At 34.5% G+C, this 16,183-nt stretch overlaps 1 protein-coding gene and 1 pseudogene across 10 annotated transcripts in view; both read left to right on the top strand.

The window, feature by feature from the left end:
* CEP128 (centrosomal protein 128) overlaps nucleotides 1-16,183 on the top strand; it is a 331,255-nt gene that overhangs the window by 30,176 nt on the left and 284,896 nt on the right. For 9 of the 10 annotated variants that reach the window (XM_025042159.1, XM_025042162.1, XM_025042160.1 and 6 more), the window contains 4 exons: nucleotides 756-882; nucleotides 1,908-2,026; nucleotides 5,174-5,265; nucleotides 9,466-9,538. In XM_025042159.1, the coding sequence (XP_024897927.1) occupies nucleotides 756-882; nucleotides 1,908-2,026; nucleotides 5,174-5,265; nucleotides 9,466-9,538 (411 nt within the window). Of the gene's footprint in view, nucleotides 1-755; nucleotides 883-1,907; nucleotides 2,027-5,173; nucleotides 5,266-9,465; nucleotides 9,539-16,183 lie in introns of those variants that run through there. The other variant, XM_025042167.1, reaches the window with a different exon arrangement.
* On the top strand, nucleotides 7,813-7,931 carry LOC112473969 (annotated as a pseudogene).

The following is a 16,183-nucleotide window of genomic DNA, read 5'->3' as shown; positions in this document are numbered from 1 at the left end:
CTTATTCATCCTTGGCTAAGATGCCTAGACCTGAACTTTTCTCCTTGTTCCCTCGAGTTTTAGTTTAGTCCTCTTTTCAGGTCTATAGCTGTGGACATTATTTCAGTATTTAGCATGTTTTTATTTAATGTAGCTCTTTAGGTCTAAAAAGATGTCTTCTTATATCTTCTGCTGGCTGACTTCCTAATCCGAAGAGATCATTTGGATAACTGTGATCTCTAGTATGTACTAACAGTCGGACATCTGACCACACAGTTTCCTGGGATTTTAAATCTTTGAAAGAGATGTTCTGGTTTAGAGTTGGGTAGTACACATTGTTTCAATAGCAGCAGTCACTGTTCAGTTTCCTGCTTGTTGCAGGCCTGGGGTTTCTGAAGGAGTGTTTAGACGGCAGGAGGGCTTTCTCTCTTTTCAGATGTCTTAGCCTTGTTACGTGTCTAACCATGGGGGGCACATCAGTTAGATGTTGCAGTCTGGTTTTGTAAGCGCTTAGGTAGTAGACATCTCTTTTACATTCTGGTAATAGAAAGATGAGATAGGTAGTGACAGATGCTGTTTAAAACCAGATGTTAGAATTGGTTCTTAAAATATTTGTTTACTCTTTTTGTATTTCCTAACATAGTTCAAATTTTCTCTGATATAAAGTCTCTTTGGGAAACCAGATATTTTAGGAAATAGCTTTAAAAATGTCTAGTCTATTTGTATTTGGAAGTTTAAAGAGAATAAATCTCTCTTCATTATATTGTTTAATTTAGTTAAAAGAAAGCTTGGAACAATCAATAGGCCAACTGAGGAGTCAACGTTTATTGAGAAACTCAGGAGGGAGAAGTGTTTCTGTTACAAGTCTGAGTGCAAGTGACCTTGATGGTACCACTGTGACAGGTAAACTCTATGGATGTTCTGAAAATCCTTTTTTGCTTTAAAGATATTCATGAAGTACATATTGAATACATTTATTCTTTGGACAGATATGACCTATACATAAAATCATACAAATAAGGTGTTAGAAGTTGTAGTCAAGGATTTTACAGTGAATATTCGAATATGTTTAACGGCACTTTGTTACCGTGAGTCTATTAGTTTTTTCTTCTCAGACTCCATAGACCACGCAGAGCTTTACCTGCCAAAACTTGGATTTAATCGTCTGCCACCAATCAGAACAAACACAAAAATAGGATTTACCATGCGGTATACGTTCTGGGTTAGAAGTCTTGTTCTAGTTTTGTGGTTTTTCAAATATCTGATTATGAAATACCCTATAACACTTGTTAAGAACAGGTGAACTTTATGCTTGGTGTGCAGCTAGAATTCAATGGCTAGATTAAAGGTGATAACATTTTGCCAGTAATTAATTTTACTTGTACTTTCCTACGGCACAGACATTCATGCTTGGATACAAAAGACAGAATAGAATAGAGAAGTCTGCAGCGAAGAGAGGTGATTTAGATAGAGTGAAAATTAGTAGCCAACATTAATATTGCTGTTGATCATGATAATAATGATTAAAAATTAGATACAATTAGCTGTTCTTTATGTACTTAGTTTATTGACTTTTAAATACCATTCATATTTTAGATTAATTAATTTGTTATTTGAAAAATTCTGTTAATATTTTTATTATTTTAGGGAGTCATAAAAGTTACTTTTATTTAGCAATTATTTTTTATATGAGAAAATTTTATATTGCTTCTTTGAAAAGTATAGCAAATTAGAATTTTTTACTTGTTCTATTTCCAGCTTTTATCTGTTCATTTTATCTGCTTTAAGAGCAAGATTAATGCCAATTTTGTAGAATTTTAAGGGTACAAGTGTATATTCATGTCTGCTGTGTATTTACTGAGTAAAATTTTAGAATGTTTCTTCTCATGCAGTGTTTTTATCCTTTTCCTTTTCTTTCATTTGTAAAGAAAGCCATCGTTATCCACCTACCTCACCTCTCAAGGACTATGAGGATCAACAGGGAAGTAAACGAATTAGATCCAGAGCTGGTGTCCGATTTCTTCGGGAGACTGAGGACATGGGCCAGGTACTTTGTACCATTCTGTATTCCTTACATTTCTATGTAAATGACTGACACTTGCATTTTATGGCTATATTTTAACCAAGAGTTTCATCATCAGTAACTTCGTATTGATTTTTCTTAAACCAAATAAACTATTTTATTTTCAATGTACTAATCATCATCATACATTTATTTTTAATTTTGTTATGGAGGATTCAATTTTGTAGAACAGTTTAAAAGTGGGGTTTTCTGGACATGTGTTGTTTCCTTGTTCAGGTACACTCTTCTGTAAGCCCTGCTGAGTCAGCCACTTTCTATTTGGTAAAGTTTGGTTTGGTATGAACAAGTTAGTCCTTGTGCGGTTAACCTATTGATTTTTCCATTAGTGTTTTTCTGACTGTTAAATTTTCAGTGGAGCCACTTTCTATTAAGCAAGAAATTTCATACTTTTTCTATGTATTCACTAAATATTTCACAAGTATCAGTTGTATGGACATATTTTGTTTTTTGCTTCTTTAATTTCTCTGCAAGAGCGGAATAAACATTATTTTATTTTTTTGTTGTTGGTTTCCTGGGTAGCTAAATTAATTTGATAAGGGCTAGATTAATTAGATAGGGGATATTGCTGACTTTGATATCTTCGTAGGACCGAGGATTCAAAGTTTGTAGGAATACTCATCTGTATAGCTTCTGCTTGTTACAGCATAAGATAAAGAGATAACAGAACCAAGTGCATTAGAAGACACCTTGTAAAAACTTTTCTTTGACTGTGTTATTTTTTTGGTAGGTGTAACTTGCTTGAATTATGTGATTAAACCTAGAGCAGAGGTCAGTATGCTAACATGACTCATTTACTCTTTCATTCTGTTTATTTAGTGCCTCTGTCCTGGGAAAGATAACCTTTTTTTTTTTTTTTTTTTTTTGTGGAACTTATAATCTAGAGTGGGAGCTAGATATTAATCAAATAAGTACATAAATACACCCATAATTATGTGCTGAGATGCATGCTGTAACAGAAAGAGGCATAGAGCTATGGGAATGTATAGTACAGGACCTGCCCCAGTAAGGGAAGGCTTCTTGAAGAATGACTGATTGAGTTGAGATCCAAAAATTGAGTAAAAGTTATTTGAGGTAGAACAAATACCTCGGCAGGAAGGAAGATAGCACCTGTGAGTAATTTTAAGAGGGCCATGTGGCTAAAGAAGTATGAAGCACTGAGACCATATACAGTCTTGTAAGAAGGGGACAATTATTTTAAAATGATCACTGTGGCTCTAGTGTATAAAAAGGAGTCAGTGTAGGCAAACCAATTAGGAATATATGCTATGTTCTGGGTCTGACATGATGCTCACATGGGTTAGGATCAAAGGAGAGAAGGGAGTGGATTTAAAAGCTTATTTGGTGGACAGATGAAAGGTCTTGAAGATGAAATGAGCATTTGGCGAGGGTGGGAATGAGTGAAATGGAGGGGTCCAAGATGAGTTCTAGGATTCTGGTTTGCAAAACGGGAAAATGATGATGGCAAAACCTAAGCGAATGGTCTCTTGTTCATCCACTATGTTCCCTCCACTCCTTTCTTTTTAATTGTTCTTCTGCATTTTAACTTCATTTCCTCAGGGTGACCTTTAGCTCCACATGACTGTGCTTTCTTAATGCTCTGGTGCAGCGTTTGTGGTTTTGTTTATGTATCTGTCTCCCATGTTGAATTGTGAGCTACTTGTTTCCTGTCATAGCTGTCGGCACCAATTAGTTGCCCAATGTGCACTTGTTGAATCAACTTGTTTCTATAAGTCTATGTAACTTAAAATATCTATCTATCTATCTATCTATCTATCTATCTATCTATCTATCTATTATTTATTTATTATTATGTCATCATGTAATCTATATATATATAGATATATCTATCTATCTATCTATCTATCTATCTATATACACCTTATATATATACACCAGTAAGTTTCAAGTGTATATATATAAGGTGTATATATTATAAGGTGTATATAGATAGATAGATAGATAGATATGGTATATATATATATATATTGCACTGTGTGTTCACATTGTGTGTTCACCGCCCATAGTTAGAGTTCTTTTTGTCACCACATATTTGACCCCTTTCACAACTTAAAAATTTTAAATTATAAATTATAGCATATACATACATGTGTAGCGCAAATATTTACAATTAAAAGTATAATCATTTGAATGAAAATCCATGTAATCACCACCCAGGCCAAGAAATAGAGTATTACGATATCCCCTAAACCTCTTTTATGCTCCTCCTTTCCCCAAGGGCAATGAACTACTCTGACTTTTATGTTAATCATTATCTTGTTTTTAAAAGAAATATTTTTATTATTTACATGTTTAATATTTTCTGCTTTTAAACTTTAAAGAAATGAAATAATACTGTATGTCTTTTTTTGTAACTTTTTTTCGCCATTTGATGTTGTTTTTGACATTCAACCTTACTGATGTATAGGTAGGTTTGATCATTTCATTGTCACTGCTGTATGATATTCCACTGGAGGACTATATCACATTTTATTTATATCAATTCTCCTCTTAATGGACTTTCGGTTTGTTTTCAGTGTTCTGATTATGAATAGTGCTGCTCTAAACATTCTTGTACGTGGTTCCTCATGCACGTGGCCAAGAGTTTCTCTGCAGCATGGGTTGGCCTTACTATAGCAGGTGGCCCAGTTGAATAAAGTTCTGTTGAAACACAGTCATGCTCATTTGTTTATGGCTACTTTTACACCATAATGGCAGTGTTGAATTATTGTGACAGAGGAGGGCATATAGCTCAAAAACCTGAAATATTTGCTGTTGTACTCTTTACAGAAAAAGTTCACTGGCCTTTTTTCTAGGGTATCTATAAGAAGTAGAATTTCTGTACTATAGAGGATGTGATGGTTAATGTTATATATAGCTTTTAAAAAATTGCTTTTCTTTGGAAAAAAATATTTCAGAGTAGACATTTATTTTATTCTGTCTTAATAATTATAAGGGTATTTTTGTATTTTAAGGATATTTTTATAAGGGTAATAAGTATAAGGGTATTTGAGTATTATTACAAAGAACAAGATCTTATTTTTACCCTCTGTGAGTCTTCATGGATAAATTTAACAGAATCCTAAATGGATAACTATGTTTCGACTTTTCTAGCTTCATGCTTTTCATCAGTCCCTCCGAGACCTCAGCAGTGAACAGGTTCGCCTTGGAGATGATTTTAACCGGGAACTTGCCAGAAGAAGCCGGTAAAAGAATATGGTTCTTTTTCACTGGAGGCTTGAATTATTAGAAGAATAAAATAGGTTCTGTAATTGACATGTTTACATGAATTTAAAAACCGGTACTTTGTTTTTATACCAGTATTTTAAAATTTATTAATAGAACAGTTCAGAACCTTTTGCATTTAGAATGTATTATGACTCAGTGTTAGACAAATTAATTTCATATTTTAAAACCATTTAACTAATTACAATGGAAAGCAGAGAGATACTTGACTGGCAGTGGAGCTTTAAAAACAAAAAGCATAATGTGGAATTTGTCAATGGGCATGAAATGAGCTATTGTAGAATCTGATATTTTAGCTTTCAGTTGAAATCTTCGAAAGCAAATGGTTTATATTTGCCCAGTCTTTGCAATTTTGTCAGTTCTGGGTAGTCTTCAAGAAGTATCATTTTATTTAATTTTTTTTTTTTTTCATTTTTATCATCATCAGTGACAATTGGCTTTATTTGGAAGCCATATTTTTACAAGAAACAAAGATTTTTTTATCCTTTCTTAAGTCACATTCTATATACAGCAATGATTAGGGAACAAAAAAGCTGAATTGAAATTTGATTACCAATTTCATTTGTTAACTTCCATTCCAGCTAATGAAATCATTCCATAAACCAATTTTATGTTTCTATAGCCAGAGGAGTCAAAACTATAATTATTAAATCTACAAATATCAGTTATCATCTGTATAACTCATCTGCTTTTATATGAGGAAGGCAGGAAATTTAGTAATAAGAATTAAAGACCTTACTATTGTTATTTCTCCTCCTCCTACTAGTTAATATTATTAAACACTTATTTCATGCCAGGTAGATTTAGCTTTAATTCTTGCAACAATCCTAATGAGATAGTCATTATGATTTTCTTCAGTTTTTGGATGTAGGAATGGGCACAGAGAGATGAAGTAACTGCTTTCTAGAGATCAACTAGGAGGGACGTGGTGGAGTCAGAATTCAAATCTAGACAGTAAAGCCCCAGAATGCTCTTTACCACTTATAATATACCGTGGTTCAAGATCATTGCCATAGAGAGCCGATATCAATAAAGCATTTAAATTCCTGAATTTTGAACTATATTATTGAGCTATATAATCTACTAAACCAGTAAGTGTTAGTTAATTTAATACTTACTTAGATATTTATTTTTGACAAGTCAATAAAATCAACAGAATGGCACCAACATTCTAATGTAGTGTGTTCTTGGAGTGGCTTTATCATGCAGCTTTTACACACTTGAAGGAAGGGTTAAATTAAGTACTAGGAACATGAGTTTCTGGACATACAATTGTCCCGTAAGAAGATACAGAGGAAGTTGCAGGGGTACGTTAGTTGATTAGTTTAAAAGGTAATTCAGATATGCATCAGTGGATTAGGAATCTTTGCTGGGCTAGTACCATCTGGTAATAGTTTGTGTGACCTGGAGGCATGTGTGAGGCAGAGGAATTAGGAGTCAAGTTTGTTGTGAAACTCAGTGGCTTAACTTTGTGGATGAGGAAGATTTAAGATCCAGTTCTGCTATACTTGTGCCACAAATTTAAAATTTCCATTTATAAAAATATATAGGGTAGGAAGTTGCTAGGTTTATTTTCTATGTGATTCAGAAAGGTTGATATGTTCATTTAATTTTTAATTTTTAATTTTTCTTGACATTTATTGTAAAAAGTACATTGAAAAATAAAAGGACACAGGAAAGCAAGATTTTAGAAAGTGTTTAATAAAGTTTAATTCAGAATTCACCTACTTTGGATACCATACGGGGAATTGATTTGAGGAGGGTGAGTCGGAAGTGTTTTGCATTAACATGAGAGATGATGATGACTTGACCAAGATTATGGCAAGGGAGGGATAGACAGGGCTGTGTTTCAAGATATGTTTTTGCAGGTTGAAGAGATAGGATTTAGCAGTGGATTGGACATGGGGCGGGGGATAAGGGAGAATAAACCAAAGTTGACTTCCAAATTTCTGATGTGAGTAGCTGGGTAGATGGTAATTCTACTTCTGAAATATGGAAGACTGGTGGAAGTAGGTGAGGTGTAGAAATTAAGGGTTTGACCTTGGATATGTTAGGTTTGAGATGCCTAACATATGAAACATCCAAATGGAAATGTAAAATGCTCGGCTAGCTATTTACTTTAGAGCTCAAAGGAGAAGTTTCTTAGAGATTTGAAGAGTGGTCAGCATATAGAAGTGGTATTTGGAACCATGGAAATGGAGGGTATTCAGGGAGATCATGCAGGACAGGGCTGAGTGCTATGGCATTCCAGTATTTAAAAGTCTTATATACAAAGTGGAGCTAGATTGAGAAGGATCAGCTAGTAAGATGAGGGAAATACAGGAGCACATGGAACCACAAAAGCCAAGAAGGAGGTACAAATGAATACATTTCCAGAGATTTAAAGACTTAGAAAATTTACCTTTTAAGATAACTTTTTTTCTGAAGTAATTACCTTAGGACCTATAAGTAATATAAGATCGTAACCAAGAAAGGGGACGATATGGATTATAAAAAATAGTAAAACTATCTACGGCCATGCTACCCTGAGTGTGCCTGATCCCGTCTGATCTCAGAAGCTAAGCAGAGTTGGGCCTGGTTAGTACTTGGATGGGAGACCACCCAGGAAGACCAGGTGATGTAGGTGTAAAAAAAAAAAAAAAAAAGTAAAACTAACTAAGAAGTTCAGTGAAAGTAATCCCCAGAATGATAGCCACATATTCGGTCCAGAAACTACTCACTCTAAATTTGAGCAGGAAGTCAGTGTCCTTTGAGAAGCATGTAGTCAACAAGAATAGAGTTAATTTATAATAGATGATTCATTAAGAAGTGGGAGAAGAATTTCAATGATGTGATAAATAACACCAAGAGATAATGAGAAACTCTAGAAAAAACAAAAGCACAAGAAAGTTAATGAACCAAGTATGAAGCTGACTGTAATGTGAGCATGACAATGTAAGCAAAAGGCACCAATTCTCTATGATGGAATAGTTCATAAGAGGTATGTTATGTAAGTTACATAGGTGGCCTATAGAAGAACTGAAAATAGTAATACATTTGTCTAGAATTGGAGAGGATTGCGAGTGAGCTAAAAATTTCAAAACAGAGAATCAATCGAAAATGCCTAGAGTTGAAAATAATGTCGATAACCAGCAAAAGAATTAAGAATTGAAATGGTTGAGCATGGTTGCCAGTGGGAGTGGAGCTAGAGGTAAGGAAGTGTGAGGAAGGCCTTTACTTTATAAGTCTTTCTATACTGTTTTATTATTGATCCTGTACGTTATTAATTTAATGGGAGATGAGTTAGCGAGGACAGATACTGATATGATTGATTTGATTGTGAATTCCTTGAGAGGATGTGAGTTTTGTTCTTCCTCTCTCTCTCTCTCTTCCTTTTTTTCTTGAAGTGGAACATACTGCAGCATATTTGTTTATCGAAGGTGATGTTCCACTATAGCAGTGGTTCTCAAAGTGCAGTCCTCAGACCAGCAGTGTCAGCATTACCTGGGAATTTGTAGAAATGCACATTCTTTTTATTAAAAAAATAATTAATTTATTTATTTTTATGGTGACATTGGTTAACAAAATCCAATAAGTTTCAGCTGTACATTTTAACAGTAAGGCACATAGTATATTTACATAGTATGTTTACCTCCCATAGTTAGATTTCTTTTTGTCACCACATATTTGACCCCCTTTACCCCGTCTATCCCCATCTTCCGCCCCCCTGCAACCCTCTGGTAACCACTAGTCTATAGTCCATGTCCATGAGTCTCTGTTTGTTTGTCCTGTTCATTTGTTGCTTTTAGGTTTATACTCCACATATAAGTGATATCATGTGATTTTCAACTTTTTCAGTGCTGAGTAATATTCCATTGTATATGTGTACCACAGCTTCTTCAGACAATCATCTATTGTAGGACACTTCAGTTGCTTCCATGTCCTGGTCACTATGAATAATGCTGAAATGCACATTCTTGGGCTCCATCCTGGCACTACTGATTCAGAAATTTTGGTGGTTGGGTCCATCAGCCTGTTTTTAACATGCCCTCCAGGTTTTTCATGTTTGCTAACATTTGAGAACCACTACAGTAGAGTGTTATATGTAATAGTATATTATTATACATTTTATTATATATATTTTTTGAAATAGCCAACTTTAATATTTTTCTGTTGCCTAGGTCGGATGCCCAAACAAAGAGAGCGTTGGAAAAACTGACTGAAAAACTTAGTGAAACCCAAAAACAAGAATCGGTGAGAAATCTTTGTTTATAAAATTTTTTATTTCATATGTAGGTGGTAGGCAGAGTGGCTGGGCTGGTTGTACTCACAATGACATTTAGTAGATTTTAACTTTTTAGGAGGTATATAACATTTTATCTAAAAATACGTTTTACACCTATTATAAAATGGCCATGAATTTTAGATATTTAAGTTTGAAATATTTATAGTGGTAGTATATTAGAGATAGAATTATCATTTGTTTTAATTTTTAGAGTTTTATTATGAATATTTGAAAGATATTTTAAATTTTATTAACTCAGTAATTCCTTTATAGCTTTTGTTAAATGATATTTGAAAAATACAGAATTTTTTGGTAGTGGCTCTTTGGCATTCCCATTAAGTATTTCTAGTCATCTTACGTAGTGTGTAATCACAGTAGCTTCAAAGACCTCCTTGCTGTCTGTTTTTGTTTGACATAATTAACGCTGACTGAAAATACCCCCTAATTCTTGAGGTTTATTATCTCAAATTTAGATTGTTCACACCCATTATGCAGTGATTTCTTTCTAGCAAATCACCATCTTTGGTGGAATTAAGGTAAAAAATAAAGTACTTAGTGTCCATTTCTTTGCATCATCAGTGATTTATTTATTTTTTTAGAAGAAAAATATCAATAGAAATTGTCACTGAAGTGTTGCAAATTCATTAACTTTCAGGAACAATGTATATTCATTCATTTCCCACAATACCTTTTGATTTTTAAAGACATGAAAAAGTAGAATTATTTTTCTTGACATATTTTATTCAAACCGAAAGTTTCCTAGTAAACACAGATAATTTTTTTCCAGTTCCTTACATAAATATGTTAAGTTTATTTTGGAGATTGAATTTATTGGTTGTGCATGCTAAGAGATGGATACACTTTGTTTTCAGAGATCAACTCAGTTACCGCCCATTTCAAAAATAAGAAAAGCACCCAGCCACATAAAAGCACCTTCCTCCTGAGTTTTTGGTGCTAATTTCTTTGTGAAGTATCCCAGAGAGATGAAGATATAATGCAGGTCTTCTGTTGAAGAGACAAAATCTTTGCAACTAATGTGTGATAACGTGACAGCTAATATATGATCAGGACATGGGATACTTAATTTTTTTTATATGAAGTCCTCGATTTTTCCAGGCATACCAACGGTTCCTTCAATTTACATCGTGCCAGTCTGGAATATCTAAAATATATACTTCAAAAAAAAAGATCTTTTCCAAGATTAACAGATTGGTGCGTGCCTTAATTGCTGTGGTTCACACAGCAAGAAATGTATGCCATTCTCTGTTTTATGTACTGTCTCAACAGGAGCTGAACACACACTTTTAAGAATGTAGCTCCGAGGTCCTCTATAACTTATTAAATGATCTTCCAACTCTTCTCATAAACTCTAGAGTGGAATGTGTCGCTTGACAGTGGAAACTGCTGAAGCTTTTTCTACTTCTTTCTTCTTTTAATTTTTAAAATTCGGGAGGTATATTCCACATACAGAAAAATACATATATCAGTGTATAGCTCGATTAATTATTACAAGGTGAACATGCCCATGTTCCAACCACCCAGACCTAGAAATAGACATTACCAGCACATAAGAAGCCTCTCCACCCCCACCCCCATCACTGACTCCTTCCTCTTTAAATCTGTTATTTTGACTTGTAACACTTTAAGATTAATTTTGCCTGTTTTTGACTTTTTATATAAATGGAATTGTATAGGACATGTTTTTATTTTGTGTCTGATTTCTTTTGCTAATCAATATGATTGTGCTATATTCTGGGTTTTGTGTCATGTACTTGCAGTTTATTTTTGTTGTTTTTTAGTAGTCCATGGAATGAATATACTGTAATGTACTGTAACATTTTATGATGGATATTTGAATTATTTTAAATTTTAAGGCTATTACGAATAGCTGTGATGACTAACCTTGTTATTGTAGTGCACATGTGCATGTATTTCTCTCAGTACCTAACATGAAGTGCAATTGCTAGGTGCACTACAATTTAGTAAAACAGGTTTCCAAAATGGTCGCACTAGATTACACTCCTCATTGCAGTGTGTGAGAATCCGTGTTGCTCTTCATCCTTTCCAGCACCTGATATTATCCAGTCTTTCAAAAATAGCCATCGTATTGGGTGTTTAAGGTGTGTCATCATGATTTTAATTTGCATTTTTATGATTACTAATGATGATAAGCATCTTTTTATGTGCTTGCTGGGTATTGGCTATTTTCTTTTTTGAAACGCCCGTTTGCTTTTTTGCCTACATGTTTTATTGGGTTGCTTGTCTTTTTGCTCTTGATTTGTGGGTGGTCTTTATATGTTTTATATATGAGCACTTTGTCAGTTATGTGTATTGCAAATATTGTCTCTCATTCTACAGCTGTATCTTCTCATTTTTAAAACTCTCTTAATGGGATCTTCTGTTGATGACAGAAACTATATTTCATTTCTCTGCAAAGAAAATTTGCATAGATATTTTGATAATATGTATGAGAGGACATATTTGCTTTTTGTTATAGATTAGAGGCTATAGCAATATAGCAGTGAATTACCTTATTAGAGATATTTCAGTGTTAAACTTCAGTGTCAGGTTTTAACTATTTCTGGTTCACCTTTCCTGCTAGTGTCCTTCATGATTCCAACCCAAAGGTTTGGGGCCGGGGGTGGGGGAAACTTAACCAGGGTCCTGCTTCCCTGGAAAGGCTCTCAACTTCAGCTTTTCCCTTTGATCTCACTCATCTGTTAAAAACCCTGCTCTAGCAAATCACCACCTGCTCAACTTCTTGGTATCTCAACTGCCTTTCCTGAAATGGGCTGAGTTTTCAGGAAGAAAGAGACCCTAAAAGATGGACTGACCTCCCTGGGTTTCTTTCTTCTCTTGCATTTGGTCTCATCTGTCTTTTCTTTGTAGTTTTCCATACTTTTATTTGAAATATTTCTCATTTTTTTAGTTATTTTGAGTGGAAGGTTTGGTCTGAATTATGTAGTCTGTCATTTTTGGAAGTGAAACTCTGTCAATTTTTTCATATATGTCAGATTCAATTACTGTGTTTGCTGTTTGTAATGCACAAGATTTTACTAAGTTTTTCAGCCATTATATGAAGCTTCTTTTACATAGGTATATAAACTGTGAGCATGCTTGTAACAAGGGCCTTGATCTAGACTCGAATGTATGTCCTCAGTGTTCTTCTGAGTTCCCTGTAGACCTGAGTAAGCTGTGGGCATCTCTAGCTATATTGTCATGCTGTTTTTTGATATGGTTAGATATTTGGGATGGTTTGAGTTTAGAGTTTGAAAATACTAATTTGCATAGTGCAGATTACATTTGTCACCAGGTAAAAAATAGAAAGTACCATCTACATAGTCTAGATCAGGGGTCCCCAACCCCCAGGCTACAGACCAGTACCAGTCCATGGCCTGTTAGGAGCTGGGCCACACAGCACGAGGTGAGCTAGCATCATCACCTCAGCTCCACCTCAGATCATCAGGCATTAGATTCTCATAGGAGCACTGGTCCCTGGGGCCCAAAAAGTTGCGGATTACATGTCTAGAGTGTTAACGTGGGTCTAAAGTGTAACCACTGAAAAAGTTAACAGCTAAATTCAAAGAAGGCCTGAGTTCTTCCATATCGTCATTACCATACATCAGAATTACTCTACATCAGATAAAGCTATGATTGCACAACTGGTTGTCACACCTCACTAGTTCATTTTTGTAATTGGTATATACACCCTGCTAGTTTACTCAGCTGTCCAGTGTGCCTAGCTCGTCAGGACATGTTCTTTTATATTGTCTAAACCTAGAAAATTGCACACACCTAATTGTGTACTTGGTTGAATTGTTCATCTGCCATTCCTCACATCAAGTTGTAATATTACAGCTTGTTTTGTGCTTTCCATAATCTGCTTTCAAAGTAAGGGCATCTCAAGTCTGATGTGGATGTATGTGGTCCTGAGTAAGAAACAACCGTCTAATGCAAAAACTTAAAAATAATATTGTTGAATTTTAGAAAGTCTTTCGAAGACCACATGATGTTTACTTCCAGTTTGTACAAGGCTTAATATAGATTTTGTGACTCACTTATTCCACTTAAAGTCAACATTTATATTTTATAACTATTTGACATATTGTGTTGTATTTGTGAATTCATGATAGCATACTGTCAGAGAAGATGTGGTTTTGTTATTTGAGCGTTAAACTTCTCAGAAGCTACAGCTGTTTCTCCCTCCAGATTTAACTTTAAAATAAAATTACCGAAGTGATGCACATTCACAATGGGAAACTTTTAAATGTTGTACAAATATATAAAGAAAAATGAACGACTGTCCCTACCTTCTACCAATTTCACTTTCTATTGGTAACCACTGTAATCACATTTATTGTGCATTATTCTGAGGCTACAATTATTTATCATGCATTTTCTCAGTAACTAAAATATATTTGGAAAGTTTATAGAACACATTTTCCTTCGAGAGGCAAAAAAATACCGGTTTCTATCATATATGCCAAGATCTGAGTTGTTAATCTTTTGCGGATCATAGATTTTTTTTTTTTTTCAAACTGCCCATTGGAAGGGAATAGTTATTATTTATAGAATGATGTTATGGAAAATATTTTCTGTTAACTTTTAATTGTGGCAGTAAACAGTCAATATTGCATAGGCCTTATACCACAGGGGAAATTAGTTGTCTAGAATTTACCCAGTTGAGTGTGACACAAGTGCATATTAAGTTTGATTATTCATGGAGGAAAAACCTGATTTTATTTTAATTTTCTATAGATGGGTCACATTTTAATAAAAAATGTAAACATAGATCCAGCTATTTCTGGAAGAGTCAGTCATTAATTGAACTAAGAATTCTCTCAACCTTGCATTTAAGATAAATGGTTATTGCATAGATTGCAACAGCAGGATATACAACAGATATGGAGGTGGATTTGAAAACAGCATATTATTGTTGAAGATCTGAGGAATCAACATACTGAAAAGCCAGAATACAATCCCTTAAACAGAATGCCTTTGCTTTTGTTTCACCTCCTTTTATTAAATACTAACTCTAAAAGCTGTTCTAATTTTTATTCTTATTTTGCTATTGTGATAACTAAATATAGAGACTTACGACTTTTCGATAACTTAGTAGTAAATTTAATTGTAAATATGGGACTCTGATAAAAATGAACTTTTTAGTGTTAGCTGATTTGTTAATATTTTTTCCCTTGGGTCTTAGAAATAGAAAAAAGTGAGGTGGCATTAATAAATGCAGTCTTTAAAATCTTATTATGGGAATTATCATTCAATATTTATAAATATGTGCTGTGTCATTAGGTACAGAACCCACACCTTTCTATTTAGAACCGTTTTTCTTTACTCTCCCTTTGGTCTTCCCCGTCTCAGGAAATGGCATCTTCATCCAGTGGTCCCCTGAGACAGTGGTCCCCAACCTTTTTTGACACCAGGGGAGTGGCTGCAAATACAGATGAAGCTCCACCTGCCGGCTACTCACCTCCTGCTCTGCGGCCTGGTTCCTAACAGGCCATGGACAGATAGTGGTCCTAGTGGTCCATGGCCCAGAGGTTGGGGACCCCTGCCCTAAGAGTCACTCTAGATCTTTTTCTTCATACCACACTTCCAAGCCAGTATAAAATCTTGCCCTTTTTATTTCTGAAATCATGCTCAATTCCATCTACTTCTGTCTAATATTTCTCTTCAAGCGCCGTCACTCTGAGTTCACTGCAGTCCCCTCCGTTGAAGTTGGTCTCCTTTCTCTTGTGCGTGCCCCGTCTGTGCTCCTGACAGTAGCTAAGTGATTTTCAAAAAATTGTTATTTCACTTGGATTTATTCCCCTGCTTTTAAAAGTTCTCCCTGTGTTCCTTCTGCTCCAAATTTTTTACTATAGATTATAATGCACATGTTATCTGTCTTTCTCTATGTGCCTGGAATTTGCCAAATTCATTTCTACATTAGGGTCTTGGCACTGGCCACTTTTTGAACCCCAAAGTTTTGTATGGCTGACCCTCTCTTGTCATTTAGGACTCTCGTGAAATGTCATAACCTTGAGAGAGACCTTTCTCTCTGCTCTCCTTTTTGTAATATAATTGGTAGCAGGTAGCATACTAAACACACTGTTCTGTGTTTTGCCTTTTTCACCTAATATATTTTTGAGATTTGAGATTGTTCAACATTAGCATCTAATGAGCTTTCTAATTCCTTTCTTTTAATATTTAAAGCATTCCACTGAATGAATGCCCCATAATTTATTTAACCAGTTTCATATTGATGGACATTTAGGTTGTATCAGCCTTCTGTTTTTATACACAGCACTGCAGTGAGTAATCTTCTACGTGTGCCATTTTCACACTGGAAAGTAAATTGGTAGGATAAATTTCTAGAAGTGGATTTACAGTATTGAAGTATGTGTATTGTAATTTGTTATATATTCAATTTTATAATTAGTATTTTAAATTTCCTCTTTTAGTACTTTTATCTGAGTTTTAGCATTTATCTTACCCTTTTCTGAAAAGGATGAAAGGCGGCCTACCGTAAAATTACAATATGTGTTGAAATTATATTAATTCTAATATTGAGTTCCTTAACCCCTGTTACTGAATTCCTTCTTTTGGTAGCAGATTCCTGT

The sequence above is a fragment of the Pteropus alecto genome, unplaced genomic scaffold, assembly GCF_000325575.1.
Source record: "Pteropus alecto unplaced genomic scaffold, ASM32557v1 scaffold8, whole genome shotgun sequence".
Classification (NCBI taxonomy): domain Eukaryota; kingdom Metazoa; phylum Chordata; class Mammalia; order Chiroptera; family Pteropodidae; genus Pteropus; species Pteropus alecto.
The sequence above is the reverse complement of the archived record's forward strand: the minus strand, read 5'-3'. Positions and strand labels throughout refer to the sequence as shown.